Here is a 27956-nt window from a genome sequence, read left to right on the forward strand (position 1 = left end):
GGAGCTGGCCCGGGCACCCCCGCAGTGCTCCTTTTCCCCTAGGCCCGGGTCCCTCCCAGAGCCGCAGAGATCTGAAATTTGCCTGCCACCCACTAGGGTCCCGTTCCTGACTCCTCCCTCAGAGCCCACCGGAGGCCCGAGGTTACCTGCTCTCTGAGAGGAGCAAAAGCACAGCAGTACCCGCCCCGGGCTACAACCCGCCGCAACCCGCATCGCCCTATCCAATCAGTGCGTGCCAAAGGAAAGTGCTCCGCTACGATCTACTCCTAGGAAATATTATTGGTCAACATATATGCCAATCAACTTGATCACGAATCAGCTTATTAATCGGCTTCTGGAAAGGCGGCTCTAGCTTGGCTGATGCAATGGCTGAGAAAGATGGGCAGAGTATGTCACGTGACGGGGATGGAGGCTGGCTCCTGGAGACCGACATTTTGATTTCCTCATGGGAATTACTAACAGTTCACATAGTTAACAACAGCTGTAGCGTGTGTAGTAGAGGTCTTTGGTATACTTCTCTTAGTTCTAGTTATAGAATTATGTGCAGAACTCAACGGTTCTTATTGTGCTCATGTATACACTTGTTCTTCAGACCTTCAATTTCATGTGGAAGAAATGATCTAACAGTAAAAGACACCTGGCCCTCCATTTGTCTTTGAAAACTAAGCCGGGCATCGTGGCACAGGCCTGTAATCCAGTGACTCGGGAAGCTGAGACATAAGAATTGCAAATTGGAGCCCAGCCTCAGCAACTTGGCAAGACCCTGTCTCAAAAATAAAAAGGGCTGGCGGTATGGCTCAATAATAGAGCTCCCCTGCGTTCAATCTCTAGCTTAAAAAAAAAAAAAAAAAAAAGAAAGAATGTAGCTCAGTGATAAAGTGCCCTTTCAATACTCAGTACCAGTAAATAAACTGTGTAGTAGGTGTTGGCATCCCTTTTTTACAGATGAGCAATGAGCAAATGAATTTGTCCAACTCCATATTGAACATTAAGTCGCAAAGTCAGAATACAAACTTTTGTCTCTTTAATCACTTCTTTATTACATACATCATCTGTATATCCAAATACACGGAGGAAAATTGTACTGTTCATAACTTGGCTACAGACAGTGCAGAAGAATATAGTTTTTAAAGTAAAATAGCATCCTATACAAATATGTAAAGCTCCTAAGCCAGTAAAAATAAATTGCTTGATTAATTCCCCACTTCACAACAACGCACTAAGAGTAATCATACTAACAATTGTTGAGTACTTAGTATACATCAGGTACTGATCTAAGCTTTTGATCCTCACAACCAGCCCCAGAAGCAAAGCTTTAGAAAGTTTGATGGACCTGAAGGGATGTGTATTCCTCAACCATTAATTCCTCAAATAAGTAACTACCATGTGTTAGTCCCTAAGGATCAACATTTTAAAAAAGGCAGACACTGCCCTACTCTCATGGAGTTCCAGGTCACAGAGACAGACATTCAGCGACAAATGACAAAGCTGGATATCAAAAACACGTCCTCTGCCGGAGGCTAGTGCTGGTCTTTGCCCGTCGTTCCCCCCTCGCTCCCCCAAAGTCCCTGGTCTTGCACCAGACAGGCCTGTCCCATTCTGTCAGGGGATTGGCTGGGCGGCTGGCTTCCAGGCCTCCGCCAATGAGGCTGAGGCTTATCCTGGGCAAGGAGTGGCAGTTGGGGGAGTGTAACCGCCATGCTGAGCCGTGATGGCTTGGGCTGCCAGCCGTGGCCGAGGCCGGGGGAGGTTTTCACTCGCCCTGGCTGTGAGTCGTGTGAGTATATGGGAGGGTAGAAACAGTCCCTGTTTTCCCGCATTTCAGCGTCTTCCTTGCCCCTACCTCTGGGGGCAGGGGCATAATAGAATTTATTCAGGCTTCATCATAAGCCAGGCACTAGACCTCAAGGCCTTTGCTTTGTGATCTGGTAGATTCCTTTGCCGTGTGTTATATACCTATGATTTTAGAGGAAAGTAAGGCTGCCCAAGACCACGTGGGAGCAGACGCAAATCCAGGTGTTCTTATTCCCTTAAAACCTCTCTCCACACTCCACTTTGGAAATCAGGTTCTTCCTTGGCAGGAGTCTCGCCATGCTCATATATATGTTGGGGGTGAACTAGGAAAGTCTATACCACTGAGCTACAACCTCAGCCCTTTTTATTTTTTCTTTTGATGCAGGGTCTCCCTGAGTTGCTTAAGTCCTGTTAAATTGCTGAAGCTGGCTTTGAACTTGCTATCTTCCAACCTCAACCTCCTGAGTCGCTGGGATTATAGGTGTTGGCCACCATACCTGGCTTTTAGTGTTTTTTTTTTTTTTTTTTTTTTTGGGGGGGGTGTTATTTTTTTAATATATATTTTTATATAGATTTTTTAAAATTTATTTTTATGTGGTGTTGAGGATTGAACCCAGGGCCTCGCATGTGTGAGGCGAGTACTCTATGACTGAGCCACAACTCCAGCCCTTTTTGTTTGTTTTAATAGAAAAAGTAATACATGCTAAAAGTGTATACAGGAAGAACAAGTGTCAATTCCAGAATAGCTGTTGTCTTGATATGGGTATGGAGGGGGACTTCAGTTGAAGTTTTTTATTAATTTGTTTTGTTTTTCAATGCTGGTGATTAAACCTAGGGCCTAGCACGTGCTAGGCAAACTCTCTATACTGAGTGACATCCCCAATAACCACCTTTCTTTTTTTAATGAAAAAAAAAATTCTTTTCTTGATACTGGGGAAAGAACCCAGGGGCACATTACTACTGAGATAATCCCCATCCCTTTTAATTTTTTTTTTTTTTAATTTTTATTTTGAGACAAGGTCTTGCAAAATTGCCAAGGCTGGGCTTAAACTCACAATTCTGCTTCAGCTGCCCATTTGCTGGGATTACAAGTCTAGGCCACAGAGACCCTCTTGATTGTTTTATTTTTATTGTTTTGGATTGAATGCAAGGGGACTTAACCACTAAGTCACATCCACAGCCCATTTTTATCTCATATTTTGATAAAAATTAAAATTGTTTAGGGCCCTGCTAAATTGCTGAAACTGTCTTTGAATTTGTGATCCTCCTGCCTCAGCATCCCAAGTTGCTAGGATTACAGGTGAGCTACCACACCCAGACTGTTTTATTTCTTCAGCCTTGTGGTGGGAATCTGGGTAATTGTTATTCCTTTTCCTTTTTGAGATAGAATTGTAAAAGGAAAAGCAATGAAAATAATTTCAGAGGATGAAGTGCCAAAAAGAAGTCTCCCACCCTATCCTAACACCCCTCACCCCAGAGAGGAGCTTCAATTTTGTGTGTACCTTATTCATTTTCCATTGTGTATACAAAGCATATACGTGAGTTGAGGGTTGTTTTTTTTTGTTGTTGTTGCACAAGTGGAACCTGTTATATACCTGTACCTCAGGTAATCTGATTTTTAACTTTTATTAAACTTTTTGTGTGTGTGTGTGTGTGGGGAATTCCTTCTTCAACCCTGTTAAAAATTTAACATAATTTCTCTGAATTTTCCTTGGGTGGCTTCTCCCTTGATGAGATAAAGGTCATGGCTCCCAGGTTGTTTGCCTTTTTCTTTTGTGCACAACCTTACCTACCCACCATTACCTGAGGTTAACTTGTAGAAGTGGAATAGTGGCAAATGAGAGAAGTTGGAATTCATTTTTTTTTTTTCAGGTTGCAGGAAAATGCCTAACTTCTTTCTAGAAAAAAATGGAGAAGCCTATTAGATTTCAGTTGGGGAAAACAAATGTCTCAATCCTTATTTTACCTCTTCTAAAAACCTAAGATATTTCCTCCTTTCAAAAAAATGTCCCCCAAACTGGGCATGGTGCTGCATGGCTGTAATCCAAGTGGTTTGGGAAGCTGAGACAGGAGGATCGTAGGTTTGAAGCCAGCCTCAGCAACTTAGTGAGGCTATAAACATAAGGAAACCTGGGTTAACCCCTGGTACACACACAAAATTTTTGTCCCCCAAAATAAAATAATCCCAATTACACAACCCTTCTGTCCGAGAGGTTGGCTTCTAACCCAGGCACAGCTAATGTCAAAAGTTCCTATGTTTGATCATTAACTTCCTGGCAGAACTGACAGAATAGTTTATCTGTTCAGTTCCCAAAACCCCATTGCTCTTTCCTGTCTCTGACCCTCTACCTACAACACTTTTCCCTATCACTTTCCTTAAATATTTTCAATGCTAAATTCCTGTAAGTGGTGTTGTCACATTGTCTGTGGGGCAACGTTTTAACCTACGGGAATATTTTGTTATACAGCGGCTCTAATACCTCTGGGGGTAGGTTACATCACTCGCTACTCCGGAAATATTTGGAGTCAAATTGATAGGAAAATAGGTTCTATTCAAAGCCAACTTTGAAAGAAGACATAAAAAACTTAGTTTGAAAGTTCCTATCTTCTAAATCTCTAATGGCGAGCAGAACTTTTTAAAGAAGCGGCAGGAAATGTATGTATGCAGATTGTTTCTATAACGGACGGCTGGTGTCCGGTGCATCTCTGCTCTTAGCGTCCGCGGCGCTTGTCAGAGTGGTGGCTGTAGGCCTTCAGTGCCCACTCTCGTGATTCAGTGGAGGGGTGGGGGCAAATGCAGTGTGTTTCAAATCTGGCGAGCTCGCTAGGATACCGGTAAATCTCACAAAGCCTATTGACAGCACCTGGTCATTTAAAATGAGCAGCCTGAAAAGTGAAACTGCTTTTATGCATTTGGACTGCTTTTATGCATTTGGACTGTTTTCGTTTCGATATACTCAGTCTGCATCAACCTTTCCCTGCTGCAGTGCTGGGCGGGAATGTGATCTTGTTCTTTGGCTGGAGGGGCAGCTGACCCGAGCAGGGCTACCTCTGTTGGGCCGGGGACGGTGCACAGCACTGAAGTTCTGGGTGGGCATCTGGGGGCAATTGAAGCCACTGCCCGAAGGGGCGAAGGCGGCCGGCAGGCGCCGGCTCGACGTCACTGCGGCGCGTCGCTTCCGGTGCCCAGCGCGGCAGCGAATGACTTCCCCCTCAGAGGGGCTGGGCCCGGGCTGCTGCGACCCCCCGGAGCTCGCGATTGCGCCGCGCCCGCCTGCGCGCCTTCCAGCGGCTGCGTCCCGCCCGCGCTGGGGACCATGGCCACCGACTCGTGGGCCCTGGCGGTGGACGAGCAGGAAGCGGCGGCTGAGTCGGTGAGTTGGCTTCAGCCGTGAAAGAAAGGGTCGGGTGTCGGGGGGATGAGTTCTGGCCGGGATCTTGGTCGCTGGGAAAGGACACTAGGTAGGTGGGGGTGAGGGGGTGCGGGGAGAAGATGAGTGGAGCCTGACCCTGAGCTGGCTTTGTCTACCCGCTCTCCTCCAGCGTCACGTAGTCGCAGGTGGTTGCTCCGGGGCCCAGGCGCCCAGCCACCTGCCTGTCTTCTTGGGATCAGGGTCTGTCATAGATTGCACTCCTGATCCTGGGTTGTAATCACCGTTTTAGGTGTCAATCTCCACCTTCAAGTTCTGAGCTGCTCGGGTTCTGGAGCCATGTCCTACTCCTGTTTGTGTACCTCCTCCAGCTTGCTAGGTGATAAATGATGACACGGTGGTTTTGGCAGTCAATCTCCTAATCTGCTTAACTTTGTTCTTTTTTCTGAACCTGATACATAGTAAACAAAATGAAAGTTAAACATTACTGTGTATGATTAATTTCTCCCTCCTGAACATTCTAAGTTCTGGCAGTGCTTTGCACCTACTTCTGTTAATGTTTGTTTCTGATAATTCCTCCAGAGCAAGGACCTTGTTTCTTTGTGTTTTATTTGTTTGTTTATTTGTTTGTCTTTTTAACTTGAGAAAAGGTTTATTTTGGCCTACGGCTTGTTTTGACTTTTTATTTTTTTTTTTTTGTTTTTATAACTGATAAAGTTATAAATGCATGCACAGAAATAGTTTCAAAAACAGTGGTTTCTACCAATATTTTCTTCCCCAGAGGCAAATACATTTTCCTTGAAACTCATTGATAGTTTTACCACTGTGTTTCCTAAACAATATGATTATTTTGCTACTTATTGAGTTATCAGTTTTAGATATTTAGACTCTTTTCCCCTCCATCTTCTTCCCCCATCACATATGCATGCCTTTCCCTTTTTTCTTTTTTTAGTTGTAGATTGACACAATATCTTAATTTTGTTTATTTTAATGTGATGCCAGGGATTGAACCCAGTGCCTCAGCATGCTAGACAAGCGCTCTACCACTGAGCCACAACCCTGGCCCCTCCACACCCCATTTTTCATTTTAATATTGTAACTTTAGTTCAGTAGTCTTATGTTTATATTATTAACTAATGAATACTTTTCCTTTTTTATATAAAATACGTATTTAGAAGTAGTTGGACATAATACCTTTATTTTATTTATTTTTATGTGGTGCTGAGGATCTAACCCAGGGCCTCACATGTGCTAGAGGAGCTTTCTACCGCTGAGCCACAACCCCAGCCCTTCCTTTTTTTTTTTTTTTTTTTTTTAAACTAGGGATTGAATCCAAGGGTTCTCTATCACTAAGCTGCATCCCTAGCCCCGCCCTCCCTCTCTCTATATATATACACACACATTTTTTAAAAATAAATTACTTTGTTTTTGATACTGGAGATTGAACTCAGGGGCATTCAATCACTGAGCCATATCCCCAGCCCTATTTTGTACTTTTTTAAATTTAGAGACAGGGTCTCACTGAATTGCTTAGTGCCTCGCCATTGCTGAGGCTGGCTTTGAACTTGGGATCTTCCTGCATCAGCCTCCAAGCCACTGGGATTACATACGTGTGCCACCTCACCCAGCTATTTTTATTTTTAAATAGGTCTTGCCCAGTTGCCAAGGCTGGCCTCAAATATTGATCATCCTGATTCAACCTTCCACCTCCAAGCAAGTAGCTTGGATTATAGGCATGCTCCACCTCTGCTTGGCTATACTTTCACATTTCTGTAAAACTTATTTTTCTTGGAATTTTTAATTGCTGTATTTTTGGCTTTATGTTTTTTGTATTATTACCATTTCAAACCCAAACTCTCTGCCACTTAAGTTGATCCCAGGTTGTTCAGATAGATACATCAAGCATTCTGTCAATTCGATCTCTTCCAGGCCTTTAATCTGATTCAATTGGATTAGACACCCCTATGTTTGGAACATAATTCATTTTAAGAGATGGAGGAGAAAGGAAGAGATTTGCTTTCAACCTCATTCTAGGGATTCCTTCCTCCTTCTGTTGTGTTGGATCCCTTTCTTTCCATATTCCCTTTCTTCAACTTTCTTTTCTTTTCTTTTTTTTTTTTGATAGTGGGGATTGAACTCAGGGGCACTCAACCACTGAGCCATATCCCCAGCCCTATTTTGTATTTTATTTAGAGACAAGATCTCACTGAGTTGTTTAGTGCCTCAATGCTGAGGCTGGCTTTCAACTTGTGATCCTCCTGCCTCAGCCTCCCTAGCCACTGGGATTACAGGCATGCACCATTGTACCCAGCTCCTCATCTTTTTTTTTTTTTTTATTTGTTAATTGACTTTTATTTTATTTATTTTTATGTGGTGCTGAGAATTGAACCCAGTGCTCACACCTGCTAGGCAAGTGCTCTACCACTGAGCCACAACATCTATATTCCTTTGTTTTGGTGAAGCCATCAATTTTTCTGTTCTAGAGGTGTATGGGAAGTAAATTTTTTAAAAATATGCATGTGTAACCAGATGTGGTGTACTCCTGTCATCCCAGTGACTTGGGAGGCTTCGGCAGGAGGATTGCTAGTTCAAGACCAGCCTCAGCAATTAAGCGAGACCCTGTCTCAAAATAAATTAAAAAGAGCTGAGTATTTGCCTTAGTGGTAAATCTCCCCTGGGTTCAATCCCCAGTACCTAAAAAATAAAAAAAGCAAATGAAATCTTGCATGTCTAAAAATATCTTACTTTGCACTATAATTTCGATATTAGTTTGGCTGATTGTAGAATTGTAAGTTGCAAATTGCTTTCCTCACAAATTTTAAAGGCATTGTTCTGTTGCCTTTTAGACTTTTGTATTGTTAAGATTTTTGAGACCATTCCAATTCCTGATGTGACTTACTTCTCCTTTTAAAAATTTTAGTATTTTTATTTTTTTGTACTGGGGATTGAACTTAGGGGTGCTTTACCACTGAGCTACATCCTCGGTGCTTTTTATTTATTTATTTATTTTGAGACACTCTCTCAAAATAAGGAGGCTGAGCTGGAACTTGTGATCATCCTCCTTTATCCTCCCATCCCTCAGTCAGCCCTTTGTTTTTTCTTCATTCCCTCTTTTCCAGAACCCTTATAAATTGTGAGATTGATTGATTCATTGATTGATTCTTCAGTGCTGTGACTCTAACCCAGGGCTTCACATGTTAGACAAGCACTCTACCACTCAGCTACAAACTCAGCCCCGAGAACTTCTTTTAGTTGAATATTGGACCTCTTGGACTGACTATTTAATTTTTTTTTTTAGATTGGGTTTATGAAGGTATAATTTCTTATAGTAAAATTAACCCTGTTTGTGGTACAGTTCTGTGAATTTCAACAAAAGCAGTTCCGTAACACCACCAAGGTCAACATCCAGAGCATCTATACTGTCCCAACAAAATTCCCATGAACTTTGCGTCACGCCCTCCTTTCTACCCTTCTCTTGCAACTGCTGATTTGTTTTCTGTCATTATTATAGTTTTATTTTTTCCAAAATGCCATGAAATAGAATCATACAATATGCAACTTTTTTTGTTGTTGTTGTTTAGGGATTGAACTCAGAACCTCCTGTATGCTAGGCAGGTGCTGTATCACTGCGCTATATCAAACCTTTTTAGTTTCTTTTTTAAATTTTCTTGCTTTTCAGGTACTAGGGATTGAACCCAGGGGTGCTCTACTACTGAGCTACATTTCCAGCCCTTTTTAGTTTTTATTTTTAGACAGGGTCTTGCCAAGTTGCTTAGGACCGCACTAAATTGCTTGAACTTGTGATCCTCTGCCTCAACCTGCCCAGTCACTGGGACTGTAGATGTGCACCACTGTGCCCAGCTAATATGTAACCTTTTGACAAGTCTAGCATCTTTCACTTCAACATAATACTTTCAGGATTCAGCCATGCTGTTGCAGGTATCAGCAGTTGATTCCTTTTTATTGCTGAGTAGTAATCCATTGTGGATATGCCACAGTTTGCTTATTCTCCAGTTAATGGACATTTAGATATTTTCCAGTTTGGGGCAGTTATTATGTTTGCATTTCTCTCTCTCTCTCTTCTTTTTTTTTTTTTTTCCGGTGGTGTGGGGGATTGAACCCAGGACTTTGTGCATGCTAGGCAAGCACTCTACCAACTGAGCCATGTTTGCATTTCTCTTACATAAATACTTCAAAGTAAGATTTCAATCCCTGTCTCAGCCTCTAGAGTAACTGGGATTATAGGCCACTGTGCCTGGCATGTTTTTTTGTATTTTTTTTTAAATAAATGCATTTGAGATCTCATTTGCATACCATATACTTTATCTGCTTAACATGTACAAGTTTGCTGATTTTTAGTATATCTACAGAGTTGTGTAGTCATCATTACAACCAATTTTAGAACATTTTGTTGCTTGTCAGTCACTCTCCGTTTCCCTTAAACTGCCCAGCTCCTGACAATCATCGCTAATCTACTTTCTGACTCTTTAGATTTGTCTCTTCTGGACATTTCACATAAGTAAACTCATAATATGGTCCTTTGCGACTGGCTTCTTTTTCTTAGCATAATCTCTTCAAGGTTCATCAGTTGTGACATGTATCAGTACTTTATTCCTTTTTTTTTTTTTTTTGATATGTGTATATTTTTTAGTTGTAGTTGGACACAATAGTTTTATTTTATTATTTTTATGTGGTGCTGAGGATGGAACCCAGTGCCTCACACGTGCTAGGCGAGTGCTCTACCACTGAGCCACAACCCCAGCCCTTTATTTCTTTTTTATTGCCAAATAATAAATAGTCCATTGTATGGATATACCACATTTTATATATTCATTCATAAATTGATGAACATTGGATTGTTTCTATTTTTTGGTTATTATAAATAATATTCCTGTGGTATTAATGTACAAGTTTTTGTTTGGACACATAGTTTTAAATCTCTGGTGTAAATCTAGAAGTACATACACTGCTGGTGGGACTGCAGATTGGTGCAGCCAATATGGAAAGCAGTATGGAGATTTCTTGGAAAATTGGGAATGGAACCACCATTTGACCCAGCTATTGCCCTTCTCGGTCTAAACCCAAAGGACCTAAAAACAGCATATTACAGGGACACAGCCACACCAATATTTATAGCAGCACAATTCACAATAGCTAAACTGTGGAACCAACCTAGATGCCCTTCAATAGATGAATGGATTAAAAAAATGTGGCATACATACACAATGGAATATTACTCAGCAATAAAAGAGAATAAAATCATGGCATTTGCAGGTAAATGGATGGAGTTAGAGAAGATAATGCTAAGTGAGGTTAGCCAATCCCAAAAAACCAAATGCTGAATGTTTTCTTTGATATAAAGAGGCTGATTCATAGTGGGGTAGGGAGAGGGAACTTGGGAGGGATAGACGAACTCTGGATAGGGCAGAGGGATTGGAGGGGAAGGGAGGGGGCATGGGGTTAGAAATGATGGTGGAATGTGATTGATTATTATTATCCAGAGTACATGTATGAAGACACAAATTGGTGTGAATATACTTTGTATACAACCAGAGATATGAAAAATTGTGCTCTATATGTGTAATAAGAATTGTAATGCATTCCGCTGTCATATATAAATAAAAAAATAAATCTAGAAGTAGAATTTCAAGATTATATGGTAACTCTGTGTTTAGCTTTTAAAGAACTGCCAGAATGTTTTCCAAAGCAGCTGCACCATTATGTTAAATTTAAGATTTTTTTTCTTTTTTGGTTCTGGCGATTGAACCCAGGAATGCTGTACCACTGAGATATATCCCCAGCCCTTTTTATTTTGAGACAGGGTGTTGTTAAGTTACTCAGTTTGGCTTTGAATTTGAGTTCCTAATGCCTCAGCTTCTCAGGTAGCTGGGATTACAAGTATGCACCTTTGTACCCTGTTTAAAATTAGTATTTTTTAGATTATCAGATTATCTATGAGAAGCACTATTTCTTAAAATATTTTTTAGTTGTCAATGGACCTTTATATTGTTTATTTATTTATGTGGTGCTGAGGATCAAACACAGTGCCTCAGCACATGCTAGGCAAGTGCTCTACCACTGACCCATAACCTCAGCTCTGAGAAGCACTTTTATATAGGGATTAATACCTTTGGTGGACTTTGATTTGTATTCTGGTTCCATAACTAACTAGTTATATGACCTTGGGCAAGTTGCTTAACCTCTCTGTGCCTTAGTTTCTTCATCTGTAAATTGAGAATAATCATAGTATCTACCTCATTGAATTATGGACATGCCTGATATGAGTGATGGCTATTATTGTTGTTATCTATAATTCACATAGGTGGGCTTTTTTGTTGTTGTTTTGTTTTTTGGTACTGGGAATTGAATTCAGGGGTACTTGGCCACTGAGCCATATCCCCAGGCCTATTTTGTATTTTATTTAGAGATAGGGTCTCATCGATTTGCTTAGTGCCTCGCAATTGCTGAACTTGTGATCCTCCTGTCTTAGTCTCCCGAGCTGCTGGGATTACAGGTGTGTTCCATTGTGCCTGGCTCACAGAATTTTTTTTGAAGGAATCTGGTTTTTTGTCCATATTGTATAGATCAGTTAGTTGAATCATGGGTAAGATTTGATATTTAACCATGCAAAAAAACAGGTCAATTATAATAAGTCACAGTATTCAAAAGCTGAACAAATAAGATGCCTGTTACCCTCCTCTGTCTTTTGGAACTCCCACTGAGGCTGCTCCCAGGAGTTGCATGCATGTGACTGCAACGCATACAGAGCAACATTAATTATTCCACCTGTATTTTATTTTTAAATTTTTATTTATTTTATTTTATTTTTTTACCTGTTCGAGATTTTATTAGCAGGACCGTAGTGGCCAGTCGCAGAAGAGAAGGGGGTTGAGAGAGAGAGAGAGAAGAGAGGGAGAGAGAGAGGAAGAGAGGGGGAGAGGAAGAGAGGTAAAGTAAGAGAGAGGGAGAGTAAGAGAGTGAGCACGAACAGGGTGTTGATATTTATGGGCTTAACACAGGATGAGGAGGAGCAAGGTGGGTGGGCTGTTACTTCTTCATTGGCCGAGAGTTCACGCCACTTCAGGGATTGGAGGTGCACCATTCAAAGTTCTAGCCTTTCACAGGGATTGGAGGTGATGGTTTACTCGCCATTCAGTGTGTCATAGATCTCAGCTCCTGGAAGAGAAGCGCTCCGGGCGCCATCTTTACCAACATTCCTCCCTTTTTTGTTTTGGTTTGGGGGCGTCCTCCTGGATCTGGCTACTTCCTGCTGAGTAGGGGTGTCATTTAGAGGGAGGGAGGGAGGGAGGGTGGTCAGTTGTTTGGAGAAGGGCCAGGAGGCCCCATATCCATGCACTAAAGGCATGGATTTCCTCCGAGGAGAAGTCCATGAACATGCCCTACAACAATCTGCAGACTGGTGGTGGATGTCAGGCAGGTGATCAGAGGAGTGGACTACTACAGGAACTGTTGCACTCAGAGTTTGGGAATGGGATTCCACCTTGAGTGACGGGGATCCCCATCCTGGGTTTCAGCACCAATGTAAGGAACGGTGGAAAAGCTCCGTAAACTCAACAAGCCAAAACAACCGTTTACCTGTCCGAGATTTCATTAGCAGGACCATAGTAGCCAGTTGCAGAAGAGAAGGGGGGAGAGAGAGAGAGAGAGGAGAGGGAGAGGGAGAGGGAGGGAGGGAGGGAGAGAGGGGGAGAGGAAGAGAGGTAAAGTGAGAGGGAGAGTAAGAGTAAGAGAACACCTGTATTTTAAATATCCATCAAGCTTCATTTCATACTCACTGTAGATAAGAGAATATTAGATTCTATTTACAATTTCTCCTCTTTGTTCCATTGGAGATCTCTTTGTTAATCTATTTATTTATTTATTTATTTATTGAAAGAGAAAATTTTTTAATAGTTTTCAGCGGACACAACATCTTTGTTTGTATGTGGTGCTGAGGATCGAACCCGGGCCACACGCATGCCAGGCGAGCGCGCTACCACTTGAGCCACATCCCCAGCCCCTCTTTGTCAATTTAGAGGGTGAAGGGTTTCAAAACCTGCTAAGGCTTTCTAAGTCTTCTACTTCACAATTTTGCCCAAGGTAACCCCTGTTCAATACAGGTCATGTACTACTTAAATGTCCCTTCTTATGCCTCAAGAATTGTTTCTAAAGTACTTTTGAATAAAATGAAGTGTAACTATATAATGTCCAATTATTCAGATATCTTAAAAACTAAAATATTAAAGGCAGTGAAAAAAAAGTGGCTATTATAAAAGTAGGGCTTTGGGCAATTTGGAAAAGGTGGGTGGTTTGTTTTGCCTTTTGACTAGTTCCTGGGTTTCAAAATGATTTTGGTCCAAATAAATAGAGCAAAGAAGGGTATCTGAACTAATCGTGCATTCAACCTAAGTGCTAGCATTCAGTTTGCTGCCATTACAGCAGGTCTATTTAGGCTTCAAGACCCTTAGAGCCTACCCAGGGCTGAGTAGTCTTTCTCCATTCTGTAGGAATCTGCAGTGTGTATCAGAATTCTAATACATTGTAATAAAAGACATCTGTTGGTGTCCTTTACATTTGAAGTGGCAACTTTTTCTACACATTTTACCCTGTTAACTTCAATTTGAACAATATATCAACAAAGAATGATTCTTCTATCATTGAATGTCCTTTTATGATTGAATTAAAATGCTTTATAGTAATGGATATTTCTGACTCACTTATACTTCGTCAACTTGTTTATACCTCAGCCCTGTCATTTAGTTAGGTAATAGTTATCACCCTAGAAATGACTACTACTAGCCTTTCTCTTGTAAATGCTGCCAATCTGTGTATCTGCCTGTCTCTCTGAAAAGTTGAGTACCAGACTTAAGCTGGTAGAATGTAGGTAATGCTTTAGCAGACTGAAAAATATTGGGCACCTACTACATATCATGTACTGTGCTGGTGATTCCATTGTTATTGTCTGTTAGTTTGTTTTCCTTCATAGTTAAGGATTAGAAGTGAGCCTCTTCCATTGTCATCTAAATACCTATTCAACAAAGTTTTTATTTTCATTTCTATCTCCCCACCTTCCTTCCTTTTCCCCTTGGTCCCTTGGAAAAGACAGAAATGAACCTCAGGACATAAAGAACTTGATTGTGATTTAAGAAATAACCGTATCATTGTAGTGATTTTTTATATTCTTATCTTTTACTAAATGATATCTTAGACGCCACTTAATATTTTATTAGTGTACCTGTTATGTACTAGATCCAAATTTTGAAATATTTTGTCATTAAGGTATTTACATTCTACTAGGGATGGTAATCCTACCAGGTTATCCCTAAATTTCCCTGTTTTTTTATTTTTTATTTTTATTTTTGTTTTTACAGTGCTGGGGACCCAGGGCACATGTGCTAACATTGATTTACATCCTTAACCCTTTATTTTTGAGACTAGGGTCTCACTAAGTGGCCTATGCTGGCTTTAAATTTGTACTCTTCCTGCCTCAGCCTCCTGAATAACTGGGATTATAGGTATATACCGCCATATCTTGCTAAATTTGCAATTTTTTAATAAAAGTCTTAGTAATTCTTTCATTGAAATGTTTCTGTGTTATGCCTGGTGTCTTTGTATTCCACTTCAGCCTAGTGGGTATTCCAATTATACAGTATGCTGCCGCGCTTCAGTCTGTTCCAGTTAAAATGTCAGACACCCACTACAATGAGGCTTTGATATGAGGCTGCTATCAGTGGCTGTAGTGCTGTGGCTAGAACATATCCTGCAGCATGCATAGTCTTATCCACATATGCTTTGCCTTGTAGTCCTTCCTGTTCTCTTCTAATTTCTCTTTAGATTTGTTGGGTAGAACATGAGAGTGTGTGTATGCCTATAATCTCACAACTCAGGAAACTGAGGCAGAAGGATTGCAAGTTTGAGGCTAGCCTCAGCAACTTACTGAGACTCTGTATCAAAATAAAAAAGATCAAAAAAAAAAAAAAAAAAAAAAGGCTGGGGATGTAGCTCAGTAGTAAAGCATTCTTGGGATCAATCCCCAGTACTCTCCCTGCAAAAATGAAGAAGAAAAAGAAGAAGAAGAAAAGAATGTGAGAGAATGACAACTCTAATGATATTCCTCTGAGAAAATCTTTGTAATCGGGGCATTAAGCAAACTCACAAATTAAATTCTTTAAAAATTGTAATTAGAAACTATTGATTTTACTCCTGTGTAACCTTTATTTTTTTCTATTACTGTATTTATGGGAAATTTTGTTTATTCTTATTCAAACATTAAGTAAAATGAACCCAGCAGAACAGCCTGCTGAATCCTTCCCAATGAGTACACCTAGTGAGAAGGTCTTGGGAATGGCTTTTTCTCCCCACCTTCATGAGGGAGTCTCTGTTGATTCAAAATCTTTTAAGTGATTTTCCTGACACTTTCCCCTCCCCCATATTCTTCATTTAGTTGAGCAACTTGCATCTTAAGGAAGAGAAAATCAAACCAGATGTCAATGGTGAGTAATTAAAAGCTAGTTTGAAAACAAATGTCATTTCCTTTAGTATTTTTATTTTGGCATAATAATTATTTGGAAAAAATTATATTTGTTCTGGACAGGGGGCTAGCAGATATTGTCATTCTTTTGATTTGAGAATCAATGAATTAGATCATAGAATCAAAGTATGTTTAAGAATGAGTATATTATTATTATTATTATTATTTTTTAACTGTTCCTCAATTTGGGATGAGGTGGATAAAGTATGAGCAATCTGAAAGTTCATCTATTGTAATTATTCTGGACTTAGATCTATCAGTAATCTAAGTGGAGATGGGTAGGGGGCTTAGCTCAGTGGTAGAGTGCTTGCCTGGTATGGCTTGCATTGCCTGGGTTTGAATTCCCAGCACTGTCACAAAAAAAAAACAAGACCCGAAAAGCAGGGAGGGTGCAATGTAATATTTACCTCACTGTGAATCTTTTTCTGTATATTTTTACATAGGTACAAATTGTTTGACTATTTCTGTTCTATTAATAAATTTATATGCATAGATCTTTAGTAACATTTTTTTTCACAAGCTGACAGAATATCATGTACACAGATATTCTTTTGTTGAACATTGGGTGTTTTCTGATCATAGCTATTGTAATAGTATCTTTCTATACTATTTCAGCATTATTGATGCTATGAGGGAAATAGCATTATTTTTTGAGATATAGGGTAAGTGAACCTGGAAGGAGAGAGAACTGAATATAAGCAGCAGTCTCTTAATACTTTATTTGGGGATAATAAAATGTTTTTAGTAGTGGCTTTGTTCTCATTTATCTTTTTGCTCTCAGGCCTTTACTTTTCTAGTATCCTAGAATTTGAATTGTCTTGGCTGTTGGATTTGGGATGTGACTTTAAATGACAGCCACTTTGTGTTTGATAAAGGTGCTGTTGTCAAGACCAATGCTAATGCAGAGAAGACAGATGAAGAAGAGAAAGGTGATGTAGCCTTAAAGCTCTATAAGTGAAATTCTATATTCCAAGAAAATGTGTTGTTATGAGGCTTCATTTTTATACCCAACTTGGCTTGACTTTAAAAGGGGTCCCAGTGCTAGTTTAAGTTCAACTTAAATAGTTAATAGGTGAAGGAATTCTAATGATTACTTTTTAGAGAAAGTTTACATTGAACAACTAATAAACTTAAGCAGCAGCCGGAAATATTCCCTTAATGATTATCTTATACAGGGTATTATAAAAAGAATTTTAAGTTGTATCCCCATTGTTTAATAAAATAACTTAATTATATTTTGGTACAGGTGACAAGATGTGAACAACTTATGCCACATAAAAATTGAGACTTTGTTAGTTCCTTTTGTTGTTGTTGTGATGGATCTGTTAAGCTAATTTTTAAGTTTATATTGAATGCACATGAGAAGTAAATATTTGGAAGAACAGATAACCCCCCCAAAAAGGATTGTTAGAATAGAGTTCTAAAACTGGGTGCCATGACACTTGCCTGTAATCCCAGCAAGTTGGAAGGCTGAGGCAGGAGGATTGTGAGTTCAAAGCCAGCCTCAGCTACTTAAAAACCCTGTCTCAAATTAAAACATAAAAAGGGCTAGGAGCCGGTCATGGTGGTACATGCCTGTAATCCTAGCACCTGGGGAGGCTGAGGCAGGAGGATTGTGATTCATAGTCAGCCTCAGCAATTTTTTGAGGTCCTAAGCAATTCAGCAAGACCTTGTCTCTAAATAAAATATAAAAAAGTGCTTGGGATGTGGCTCAGTGGTTAAGTGCCCCTGAGTTTAATCCTTGGTACTAAAAAAAAGTGGGGGTGGGGGGCTTGGGATGTGGCTTAGTGGTAAAGTGCCCCTGGATTAAATCCCCAGTATCACTGAAGAATATGAGGCCCCAAGAGGCAATGTAGGTATTATAGCCTTTCTTTTTGATAAAGTAAGATGGGCTAGGATGTGGCTCAGTGGTAGAACACTTGCCTAGCATGCAGAAGGCCCTTTGTTCAATCCCTAGCACTTCCTAAATAAATAAATAGAACTATTTTAATTATATTTATAAATCAAAACTATGATGTACCCTAAATTAGAAAGCCCAGTACAAACATATTATTGAATTTAAATGGACTCATTCTGGATTTCATAGACTTTAAAAAATCTTTGATCTTTTTTCCCTGAAAGAGGACAGAGCTGCCCAGTCTTTACTCAACAAGCTGATCCGAAGCAACCTTGTGGATAACACTAACCAAGTGGAAGTCCTACAGCGAGATCCGAACTCCCCACTCTACTCAGTGAAGTCTTTTGAAGAGCTTCGACTGTGAGTACTTGTTTACTTTTGACTGTATTTTGTTTACTTCTTTTGCACTTAGGTAGAGATCCTAGACCTGTTGTACATATTTTTTCATACAGAAGAATATTTTTAGCTAACACAAGTCAATAATCAGATTTATCTGCTTTGGTTATTAAGGAATATTTCCAGTTAATCTGTAAAAGCTTTAGCTGCACTGTCACATTGTGTTCAACTCAATTATTGTTTAAAAACTATGTGTTAACAGTGAAAAAGAGAAGAAAAATCTACCAAGTATTTTGCTGTGTTCCTCAGTCAGAGACTATATGACTGTTACCTTCAATGGTTTTTCTAGGAAACCACAGCTTCTCCAAGGAGTCTATGCCATGGGTTTCAACCGTCCATCCAAAATCCAAGAGAATGCATTGCCTTTGATGCTTGCTGAACCGTATGTATACTGATACAATTCTATTCCATTTTTAACTTTCTAGTTTCAAAAACTTATTTTAAAAACTTATACTAATAATATATACTCCTTGTAGAAAAGCTAGAAAACAATGAGGAAAAAAGAAATTATCTGTAATCTCTCTCCCCTTGCATTATTGATATGGAGTAGAGACTTCTAGACTTTTTTTCTATGTAAATTGTTAAATGTAGTTTTTTAAAAAAGTGGAACCATATGTAACATTTTTTTTTTTTTTTTTAATATTTATTTTTTAGTTTTCGGCGGACACAACATCTTTGTTTGTATGTGGTGCTGAGGATCGAACCTGGGCCGCACGCATGCCAGGCGAGCGCGCTACCGCTTGAGCCACATCCCCAGCCCCATATGTAACATTTTATATGCTATGTTTTTTAACTTAATTGAGTGATTATCTTTTTTAAAAAATATTTTTTAAAGTTGTAAATGGACACAATACCTTTATTTTTTAAAATTTATTTTTATGTGGTGCTGAGGAGCAAACCCAGTGCCTCAAGCATGCTAGGCAAGCAGTCTGCCCCCGAGCCACAACTCCAGCCCCCAAAGATCATCTTTCTTTCTTTCTTTTTTTAAAGAGAGAGAGAGAGCGCNATATTTTTTTTTTTAAATATTTTTTTTAGTTACACATGGGCACAATATCTTTATTTTTTTTATATATTTTTATGTGTGGTGCTGAGGGTTGAACCAGGGTCCCACATGTGAGAAGTGAGCGCTCTACTGCTGAGCCACAACCCCAGCCCCCAAATGATCATCTTTCTATGTTAGTAAATATATTTATATCATTCATAGATACCATGATTTCATTATATGGAGATATATATATATATATATATATATATATATATAATTGTATCAAGTATACTAGGCAAAAAACAAACAGAGAGCCAGGCGTGATGGAACACACTGTAATCCCAGCTATTAGAGAGATTGAAGCAAGAGGATCTAAAGTTCTAGACCAGCCTCAGCAATTTAGCAAGACCCTATCTCAAAAAAAATGGATGGAGATGTAGTATTCCTGGGTTCCATCTGTAGAATCAGGAAAAGAAACCAGGTTTCTACACCCGAATAGTATAATTACTAAGGTTATTTTCTTTCTTTCTTTCTTTCTTTTTATTCTAATTAGTTATGCACTAAGGTTATTTTCTGTTGCAGTGTTTTTCCACTTTCAGAGGCATTTGAATCTCATGGCAATTTATTAAAAAGCACATTTTGATTTTAGTAGGTCTGAGGTTGGGACAAGGATTCAATATTTCTAATAAACTTTCAGGTAATGCTAATACAGGATATATTAGATCCCTTTTTATATTTTATTTTTGTGGTGGTACCTGAGGATCAAATCCAAAGTTTTGCTTATGCTAGGCCAAGCGCTCTACCACTGAGCTACATTTCCAGCCTTTAGATCACTTTTTTTTTTTTTTTTGATACTGGGGATTGAACTCAGGAGCATTTGGCCCACTGAGCCACATCCCCAGCCCTATTTTGTATTTTATTTAGAGACAAGCTGCTAAGGCTGGCTTTGAACTCAAGATTCTATCTCAACCTTCCAAGCCACTGGGATTACAGGCGAGTACCACTGTACCCGGCCCAGATCACATTTTTAACAAGGCTCTAGGGCATGAAGACCGTTTTATAAAGAAATTGATTCCTATGGCCAGGAGTGGTGGCATGCACCTGTAATTGCAGTGATTCAGAAGGCTGAGGAGGGAGGATTGCAAGTTCAAAGCCAGCCTCAGCAACTTAGTGAGACCTGTCTCATAATAAAAATTTTAAAAAGGACTGAGGTTGCAGCTCAGTTAGAGCTCTTGCCTGGCATGCATAAGGCCTTGAGTTAAGTCGTCCCCAGTACCCCAACATATATTAAGAGGTGGTAAATTATAAATATAAATTAATGCTACCGAATTTAAAAGTGGTTAAAATGACAATTTATCTAGTATATATTTTAACTAAAGTTAAAAAACAATAATATATGCGTGCGGCCCGGGTTCGATCCTCAGCAGCACATACAAAGATGTTGTGTCCGCCAAAAACTAAAAAATAAATATTAAAAAATTCTCTCTCTCTCTCTCAAAAAATTTAAAAAAACCCCCCAAAAACAATAATATAGCTGGGCACTGTGGCACATGCTTGTAATCTTAGCAATTTGAGAGACTGAAGAAGGAGGATAATAAGTTCAAAGCCAGCCTCAGCAACTTAACAAGGCCCTAAGCACACCTCAGTGAGACCCTGTCTCAAAAAAATTAAATTAAATTAAATGTAAAAAAATTAAAAGGTGGCTCAGTGGTTAAGTGCCCCTGGGTTTAATCCTTGGTATAAAAAAACAAACAATAATATACCAGAACTACTGAATTGTACATTTTAAATGGGAAAATTGTATGGTATATGGGTCATCTCAGTAAAGCTGTTTTAAAAGGTGACAAGTGCTCTGGAGGAAAATAACTCAAGGAAATTGAGACATAAGGACCTGTTTGCGGTTTTTACCCTCAGAATTTGTTATGACAGTTTTCAGTCACACAGCAACATTGAAAGGATTTTAATGTGAATACCTTTATACCGTCTATCTAGATCCTACCATAAACATTTTACTATGCTTTTTCACATATCCACCCATGGAGTACATCTTTTTTGTCATTATTTTTTGCTCGTTTTTGTTTCGGAGGGGGTCAATTTTTGGTTTTGATAGCCAGTGATTTTTTAATTTTTTAAAAATATCTTTATTTTTATGTGGTGCTGAGGATCGAACCCAGTGCCTCACATGTGCAAGGCAGGCACTCTACCACTAGCCCCCACTAGTGATTTTTTTAAAAGTATGAGTCAGCATATATCCCTTCTGTGCTCAAAATCCTTCTGATTGCTTCGCCTTTCATTCAGAGTGTGAGACCTGCTCTGGTTCCCTGTTACCTCTCAGCTAACATCTCCTACTCTGTCCCTTATTCTAATCCATCAGTGTCCCAATACTGCTCTGACAAGATGCCAGCTACACTCCCATCTTAGAGCTTCTGGCACTGGCTATATTCTACCTGGGACAGTTGTCCCAGACAACAACATGCCAATTCTCTCCTCTCTTTCATGTCTTTGCTCAGATATCATCTACTTGAGGTCCTACCCTAACCACTTGATAAAAGTTGAATCTACTTTGAAATGCTTTTTAAAAAACCAGATATATGCTTCCAGTGGCAGGATCTGGAAATGAGGTGGCGTGAGCCATATATAGCACCTTGAAGGTGGCAAAAAGAACCCCCTGAAGCAACCCAAGAAGGTGGGTCAAAGAGCTATATGAGGAAGATGAGCTTTCAAGTAGAAACAAAAAGAGGAGCAGAAGAAACTTGACCCCAGGCAACTTATCAAGACCCCATCACAAAATAAAAAAATAAAAAGGGCTGGGGATGCAGTGCAGTGGTAGAGTGTCCCTGGGTTCAATCCCCAGTACTGGGGGCGGGGAGGGGGGAAGGAATGAAATAAAGAATCATTGGCTGCTGAATTGAGAATAGATAAAAGATGTAGAGTGTTTCAAATTCAGTCATAAAGTCTTTTCTCTAGAGTGCTTTGTAGTTGTGAAACTGGCATATATAACTCTGTAACAGAATCCAAGGTCTCCTATAAATGAAATTTAAATATCAATTTTTTTAAGCTTTATTCTTTGTTTTTATTAACTAAAAATGTATCTTGACATATAAGCTCCTAAATGGTTTGTTTTCTTGTGCAGCCCACAGAACTTAATTGCCCAGTCTCAGTCTGGTACTGGTAAAACAGCTGCTTTTGTGTTGGCTATGCTCAGCCAAATAGAACCTGCAAACAAATATCCCCAGGTAAGGACTTGGTGAATTTGGATGTTCTTCTAATGCATAGCTAAAAGGGGAATTCCATTTGATGGATTAAAAGTCAAACTATGCTACTTTTTTTGGGGGGGTTGGGATTGAACCCAGGGACTCATCTGTGCTAGGCAAGTACTCTACCACTGAACTATATCACCTACTGATATTACCATTATTTGCATAAACTAGAACTCAAGCACAAACATTATGGTTGATCTTTCAGTGGTAACAAAAATCCATGCTTTGAAAGTTCTGGGATATTCTGTTAGACTTCATTCTTGCAGAAAAAAAAAAATCTCATCTGCTAGAAAGTTCTAACAAATTTTGTGGGGAGAGGGTCCTGGGGTTAACCTAAGAGTGTTTTACCACTGAGCTACATCCCCCATCCTTTTTATTATTTTAAGACAGTGTCTCACTAAGTTGCTTAGGGCCTTGCTAAGTTGCTGAGGCTGGCCTTGAACTTGCAGTCTTGTCTCATCTTCCCAAGTTGCTGGGATTTCTGAGAACTTATTGAGTAAGTTAAAAAGAGGCTAATGTTTGATTGCAATTTCAGATCCTTACTCATAAATGGATTCTTGTAGTCAATAGCTGTTTTCAAGTGTCATTACTCAGCCAGAATTCTGATTCCAAAGAATTTTAGCTTATGACTGTACCTTAAAGAATCAAAGGGTATACAGTTTAACTTACATATTATTTCCTTCAGCCTCACCTGGGGGAATGACCAGTTTTTAATGGGAATTCCCTTGATAAAAGAGATTTTCTCTTGATCTTCCATTCTACACTCTTTCCTACTCTTTCAGTGTCTGTGCCTCTCCCCCACATATGAGCTCGCCCTTCAAACAGGAAAAGTGATTGAACAAATGGGCAAATTTTACCCTGAATTGAAGCTAGCTTATGCTGTTCGAGGCAATAAATGTGAGTATGAGTATGCGATCCTGAGTTGTTAACCTAATGAATTATTTTCATTTTGAAAAGTTTTGAAACACACCCAGTAGTTAAAATAATGTAATAAACACATGTATGCTATCTGTCTAGATTAAAAAACTTAACATTCTGCCATATTTCCTTTATTTGTATATGTGTGCCTGCATTTTTGTTGAACCATTTGAAAGTAAGTTGCAGATATTGAGATATTCTACTTTTCATATGGACATTTTTGCATACCCATGATGTCCTGATCACAACCAAGAAAACTAATAAATTCCCTGGGATAATTAATATCCATTTTTCACTCTTTCCCATTTATCCTAAAACTGTTTCTTTATGGCTTTTTTTTTTTTTAACAAAATTAAGTCAGTGTTTATGTGTTGCAGTTTGGTTGTTGTATCTCTTTGATTCTTTCAATGTGTAATTGTCCCTATACCTTCCCCCTCAATTACATTTGACCTGTTAGGTTGATCAGTGCACTTGCTTATAAAATGTTTCACATTCTGGATTTTTTAAATTTCCTGATTTCTTTCTCATGTTATTAGAAGCACAAAAATCTAAAATATTCATGGCAATTGACTGTGGGGGCTTGTTGTTATTCTTTTCTCTATATTCATCCTTTTTAATTCACTTATTTACAACTAATGATATTTTATTTTTTTATACTGGGATTGAATCCATGAGTGTACTGGGGATTTAACCCAATAGAGCTTTATCCCTGAGATATATCCCCAGTCTTTTTTGTTTATTTTGAGACAAGGTCTTGCCAAGCTACTGAGGGTCTCGCTAAGTTGCTAAAGCTGGCCTCAAAGTTTTGATCCTCCTGCTTTAGCCCCCACAAATACTCAGGATTATAGGTGTATACCATTGTACCCAACAAGGTTATAATTCTTAAAAGAACTAAAAGGTGAATCTCGAAGTTGCTTCTAATTCAAAATGAAGAACCAAATTCTTCTCAACCACAGGGATGAGAAGTACACCATAATCTGTCATGCCAAGTTAGGGAAGTATACTTTCTCAGAAAGAGTGTTTGTGTGTCTTTCAGAAGATAAAACTCTGTATAATAAACCCTATTTACTGACTTAGGCAGGAGAAACATAAAAGCAACTGACTTATTTGAAGTAGATGTCCAGATAGCTGACAAGGCAGAGTGCATAGAAAAGATAAGAACTTTCTTTGAAAGTTCAGTCTAATGAGGAAGCTCTGGCCTAGGAAAAAGATGTGTTTTTTTGTCGCCCCCCCCCATATTTATTTATTTATTTATTTTTTAAGCGTAGTTGGACACGATGCCTTTATTTTATTTATTTTTATGTGGTGCGGAGGATCGAACCCAGGGCCTCGCACGTGCTAGGTGAGCACTCTACCGCTGAGCTACAACCCCAGCCGCAAGGAAAAAGATGTTGACAGAGTTAAAAAACAAAAGAGATCAAATACTTGAAAGAGACTTGGATGATTCTAGAAAATGAATAGAATGTCATTGAAGGTCTGGGGATGAAGCTCAGGGTAGAGCACTTGCCTAATATATGTGAGGCCCTGGATTCAATCTCCAACACTGAAAAAACAAAAGAAAAAAGAAAAAAAAATGCCACTGAAGATATTTTTATGTTATTATTATATCCTCCTTAGTATGTGTTTTTTTTGTCATGTTTCTCTATGTATCCATTAAATAATGTTGTGATATCCTAATTTTCCCTTGAAATATTAATGCAGAAGGGCACAGTGGCACATGCCTATAATCCCACCTATCCAGGAGCTGAGTTGGAGGATCACAAGTGCAAGTCCACCCTGGGCAACTCAGCAAGATCCTATCTCAAATTTAAAAATTTTCAACATGACTGTGGAGATGCAGCTCAGTGGTAGAGTGCTTGTCTAAACTGTATAAGTTATTGGGTTCAGTCCTCAGTGCTGCAAAAGACATTAGAATTAAATTCAAAGAGTTTGAGGGTATATCAGAGAGGAGAGCTGGCTTTGCCTTTGAAATACCCACAGAAAACATCTCGTCTCCACAGTGGAAAGAGGTCAGAAGATCAGTGAGCAGATTGTCATTGGTACCCCAGGGACCGTCCTGGACTGGTGCTCCAAGCTCAGGTTCATTGACCCCAGAAGGATCAAGGTGTTTGTTCTGGATGAGGCTGACGTGATGATAGCCACTCAGGGCCACCAAGATCAGAGCATCCGTATCCAGAGGTAAGAACTGGAGTCAGGAAGGAAGTTCAGATGCCTCTTCTTCTACCCGTTCTTTGGTACTTGGAGCAGCATTTCTTTGATGGGCCATTTTCATGCCAGCACTGACCATCTCTCAGCCAGGGTTGAGAAAGGAGACATGGGACCCTAACCTACTCCTGTGCCACCCTGGGTCTTCTCTTCCTCTACCCTGGCCCTGGGATGATCTGTACACCTTGCAGCCTGGGGCTATAGCCCATCCAAGCTGGGGAGGCTGTTTCTTCTCTACCTTCCAATGAAAATCTTGGGGTCATGTAAAGTGCATGGGACTCACCTTGCAGGATGCTACCCAAGAACTGCCAGATGTTGCTTTTCTCTGCCACCTTTGAAGACTCTGTGTGGAAGTTTGCCCAGAAAGTGGTCCCAGACCCCAACATTATCAAACTGAAGCGTGAGGAGGAGACGTTGGACACCATCAAGCAGTATTATGTCCTGTGCAATAACAGAGATGAGAAGTTCCAGGCCTTGTGCAACTTGTATGGGGCCATCACCATCGCACAAGCCATGATCTTCTGCCATGTGAGTAGCACCTGCAGGGCTGCCCCGCCCCCTTCCCAGCCAGCTGCATCTCTGTGCTGAGGAGGACCTGGTTCACACTGTGAAATTGAAAAGGAAGGATATAACAATCACCTGTACCATCCCCCAGACATAGTCTCCTCAAGTTCTTGAATTCTAAGGGGAAGACTTTGTGAACGGCTGAATCTTCTTTGATCCTACTTCTTAGAAGTTGTTTGAAAAAAAACCCAAATAAAATCCGATGAAATAACTAAACATTAAGGATATCGACTATTTAGAAATGAAGATCTTTGGCTCAATTCACACTCTCCCTGGATGAAAAAATAAAAGTGCCATGGTGCACACCTGTAATCCCAGCTAATTTAGAACCTGGGGCAGGAGAGGATCACAAATCACAGAACAGTCTGGGAAATTTATTTATTTGTTTATTTAAATTATAAAGGGCTGGGGACATAGCTCAGTGATAGAGCACTTTTCTAGCCAGTTGTGAGGCCCTGGGTTCAATTCCCAGTACACACAAAAAAATCATCCCCCCAAAATTATACAACTGACCAAATTGTTATATCACGGGCATGTAGGAATATATAACAATGAATCCCACTATTATGTATAATTAGACTGCATCAATAAAAGTATGGAAAACAGAATCATACTGTTTCTGCTTACTCTCATCAGGGCTTCTGTGTTTTTAATGGCAGTAAGCCATTTCAGTTTAAACAATTATTTTTCCTTCCAGACCCGCAAAACAGCTAGTTGGTTGGCAGCAGAGCTCTCAAAAGAAGGCCACCAGGTGGCTCTGCTGAGTGGAGAAATGATGGTGGAGCAGAGGGCTGCTGTGATTGAGCGCTTCCGAGAGGGCAAAGAGAAGGTTCTGGTGACCACCAATGTGTGTGCTCGTGGTACGCAGAGACTGTCCTGGAATCCTAGGCTCAGGCACCCAGCCCTGTTAGCGAGAGAAGTCCTTATATCCAGGAGACTTGGATGGTCTCTAGGAGCCCTCTGGGGTTGGCGGGGATAATCCTATCCTTTTCAGGAGAGATGGGATTTCCCTTCGGGTGATGGGAATTTATAGAAGCCAACAGTCATGCCCAGGTACAAGGAGACACTCAAAACAGAGCCAGCTCTTCCCAGAGCATCTCCACTCTTGCGTGTGTAGCAAAGACTTGCTTTGTGGTTTCATGGTTTTAGTACCTGCAAGGTTCTGGTACGTACGCCAATATGTGTCCTCTCTTGTGCCTGCACCCCAGGACTTTGGACTGACTTGGTGTCAAATAGCTCAGAGGTGACCTGCTGCAGACTCTCCCTCCACCAGAGTGGGTGCATGGCTGACCATGTCTTTGGCCCTGACTCCTCTGTGTCCCTCCTTTGTGCAGGCATCGATGTTGAACAAGTGTCTGTCGTCATCAACTTCGATCTTCCTGTGGACAAGGACGGGAACCCAGACAACGAGACCTACCTGCACCGGATTGGGCGCACTGGCCGCTTTGGCAAGAGAGGCCTGGCCGTGAACATGGTTGACAGCAAGCACAGCATGAACATCCTGAACAGAATCCAGGAACATTTTAGTGAGTCCCCAGAGGGTCTCCTGCAGGCACCCTGTTTGTGGTGGATGTGGGGAAAGGGGAAGTTTTCCTGTGGCCCTGAGAGAGGCCTTTGTTCCTACACATGCTCCCTCCCTTCCCTTCTACCATTGGCTGGATGGGTGTTCTCAAGGAACAAACATAACGCTGGGGGCTTAGGGGCTCTAATGACGATTCCCCTGTGGCCAGGCTGAAGGGCCTGGGCTTTTGGATGTTGGTCAGAGCTCCCTGCTCAGGCTCTGGAAGCCTTTGGGGTTAAGAGGAAGGAGCATTGTAGTGGCCCAAAGAGCGGCCCATTCTTGGGCAGGGTCTTGTATCTTCCCTTTTCCTACTACACTGTCCTTGTGGGTGACTTCAGCTGTGTCTCCATGGCAGCCCCATTTTGATCTCTCTTCACATCTTTCTTTTCCCCCCAGATAAGAAGATAGAAAGATTGGACACAGATGATTTGGACGAGATTGAGAAAATAGCCAACTGAGAAGCTCTACCAGCC

General features: G+C 40.2%; 2 protein-coding genes across 7 annotated transcripts in view; one reads left to right on the plus strand and one right to left on the minus strand.

Moving 5' to 3' along the window:
- Positions 1 to 235, minus strand: part of Aars1 (alanyl-tRNA synthetase 1) — a 27018-nt gene extending 26783 nt beyond the window's left edge. Inside the window, exon 1 of one of the 2 annotated variants that reach the window (XM_015496081.2) lies at positions 1 to 235. This exon is cut by the window's left edge and continues 205 nt beyond it. The gene's annotated coding sequence lies outside the window, so the exon portion shown is untranslated. The other variant, XM_015496082.2, reaches the window with a different exon arrangement.
- Positions 1 to 27956, plus strand: part of Ddx19b (DEAD-box helicase 19B) — a 61517-nt gene that overhangs the window by 791 nt on the left and 32770 nt on the right. Inside the window, exons 1-12 of one of the 5 annotated variants that reach the window (XM_015496083.2) lie at positions 4180 to 5168; positions 15610 to 15658; positions 16572 to 16625; positions 17819 to 17954; positions 18280 to 18372; positions 22109 to 22211; positions 23018 to 23132; positions 25154 to 25331; positions 25649 to 25886; positions 26620 to 26782; positions 27257 to 27448; positions 27880 to 27956. In XM_015496083.2, the coding sequence (XP_015351569.1) occupies positions 5112 to 5168; positions 15610 to 15658; positions 16572 to 16625; positions 17819 to 17954; positions 18280 to 18372; positions 22109 to 22211; positions 23018 to 23132; positions 25154 to 25331; positions 25649 to 25886; positions 26620 to 26782; positions 27257 to 27448; positions 27880 to 27941 (1440 nt within the window). In that variant the 5' untranslated portion in view covers positions 4180 to 5111 and the 3' untranslated portion in view covers positions 27942 to 27956. Of the gene's footprint in view, positions 1 to 4142; positions 5169 to 15609; positions 15659 to 16571; positions 16626 to 17818; positions 17955 to 18279; positions 18373 to 22108; positions 22212 to 23017; positions 23133 to 25153; positions 25332 to 25648; positions 25887 to 26619; positions 26783 to 27256; positions 27449 to 27879 lie in introns of those variants that run through there. The other 4 variants (XM_048792337.1, XM_015496085.2, XM_015496084.2 and 1 more) reach the window with 4 other exon arrangements.

The sequence above is a fragment of the Marmota marmota genome, unplaced genomic scaffold, assembly GCF_001458135.2.
Source record: "Marmota marmota marmota unplaced genomic scaffold, marMar, whole genome shotgun sequence".
Classification (NCBI taxonomy): Eukaryota; Metazoa; Chordata; class Mammalia; order Rodentia; family Sciuridae; genus Marmota; species Marmota marmota.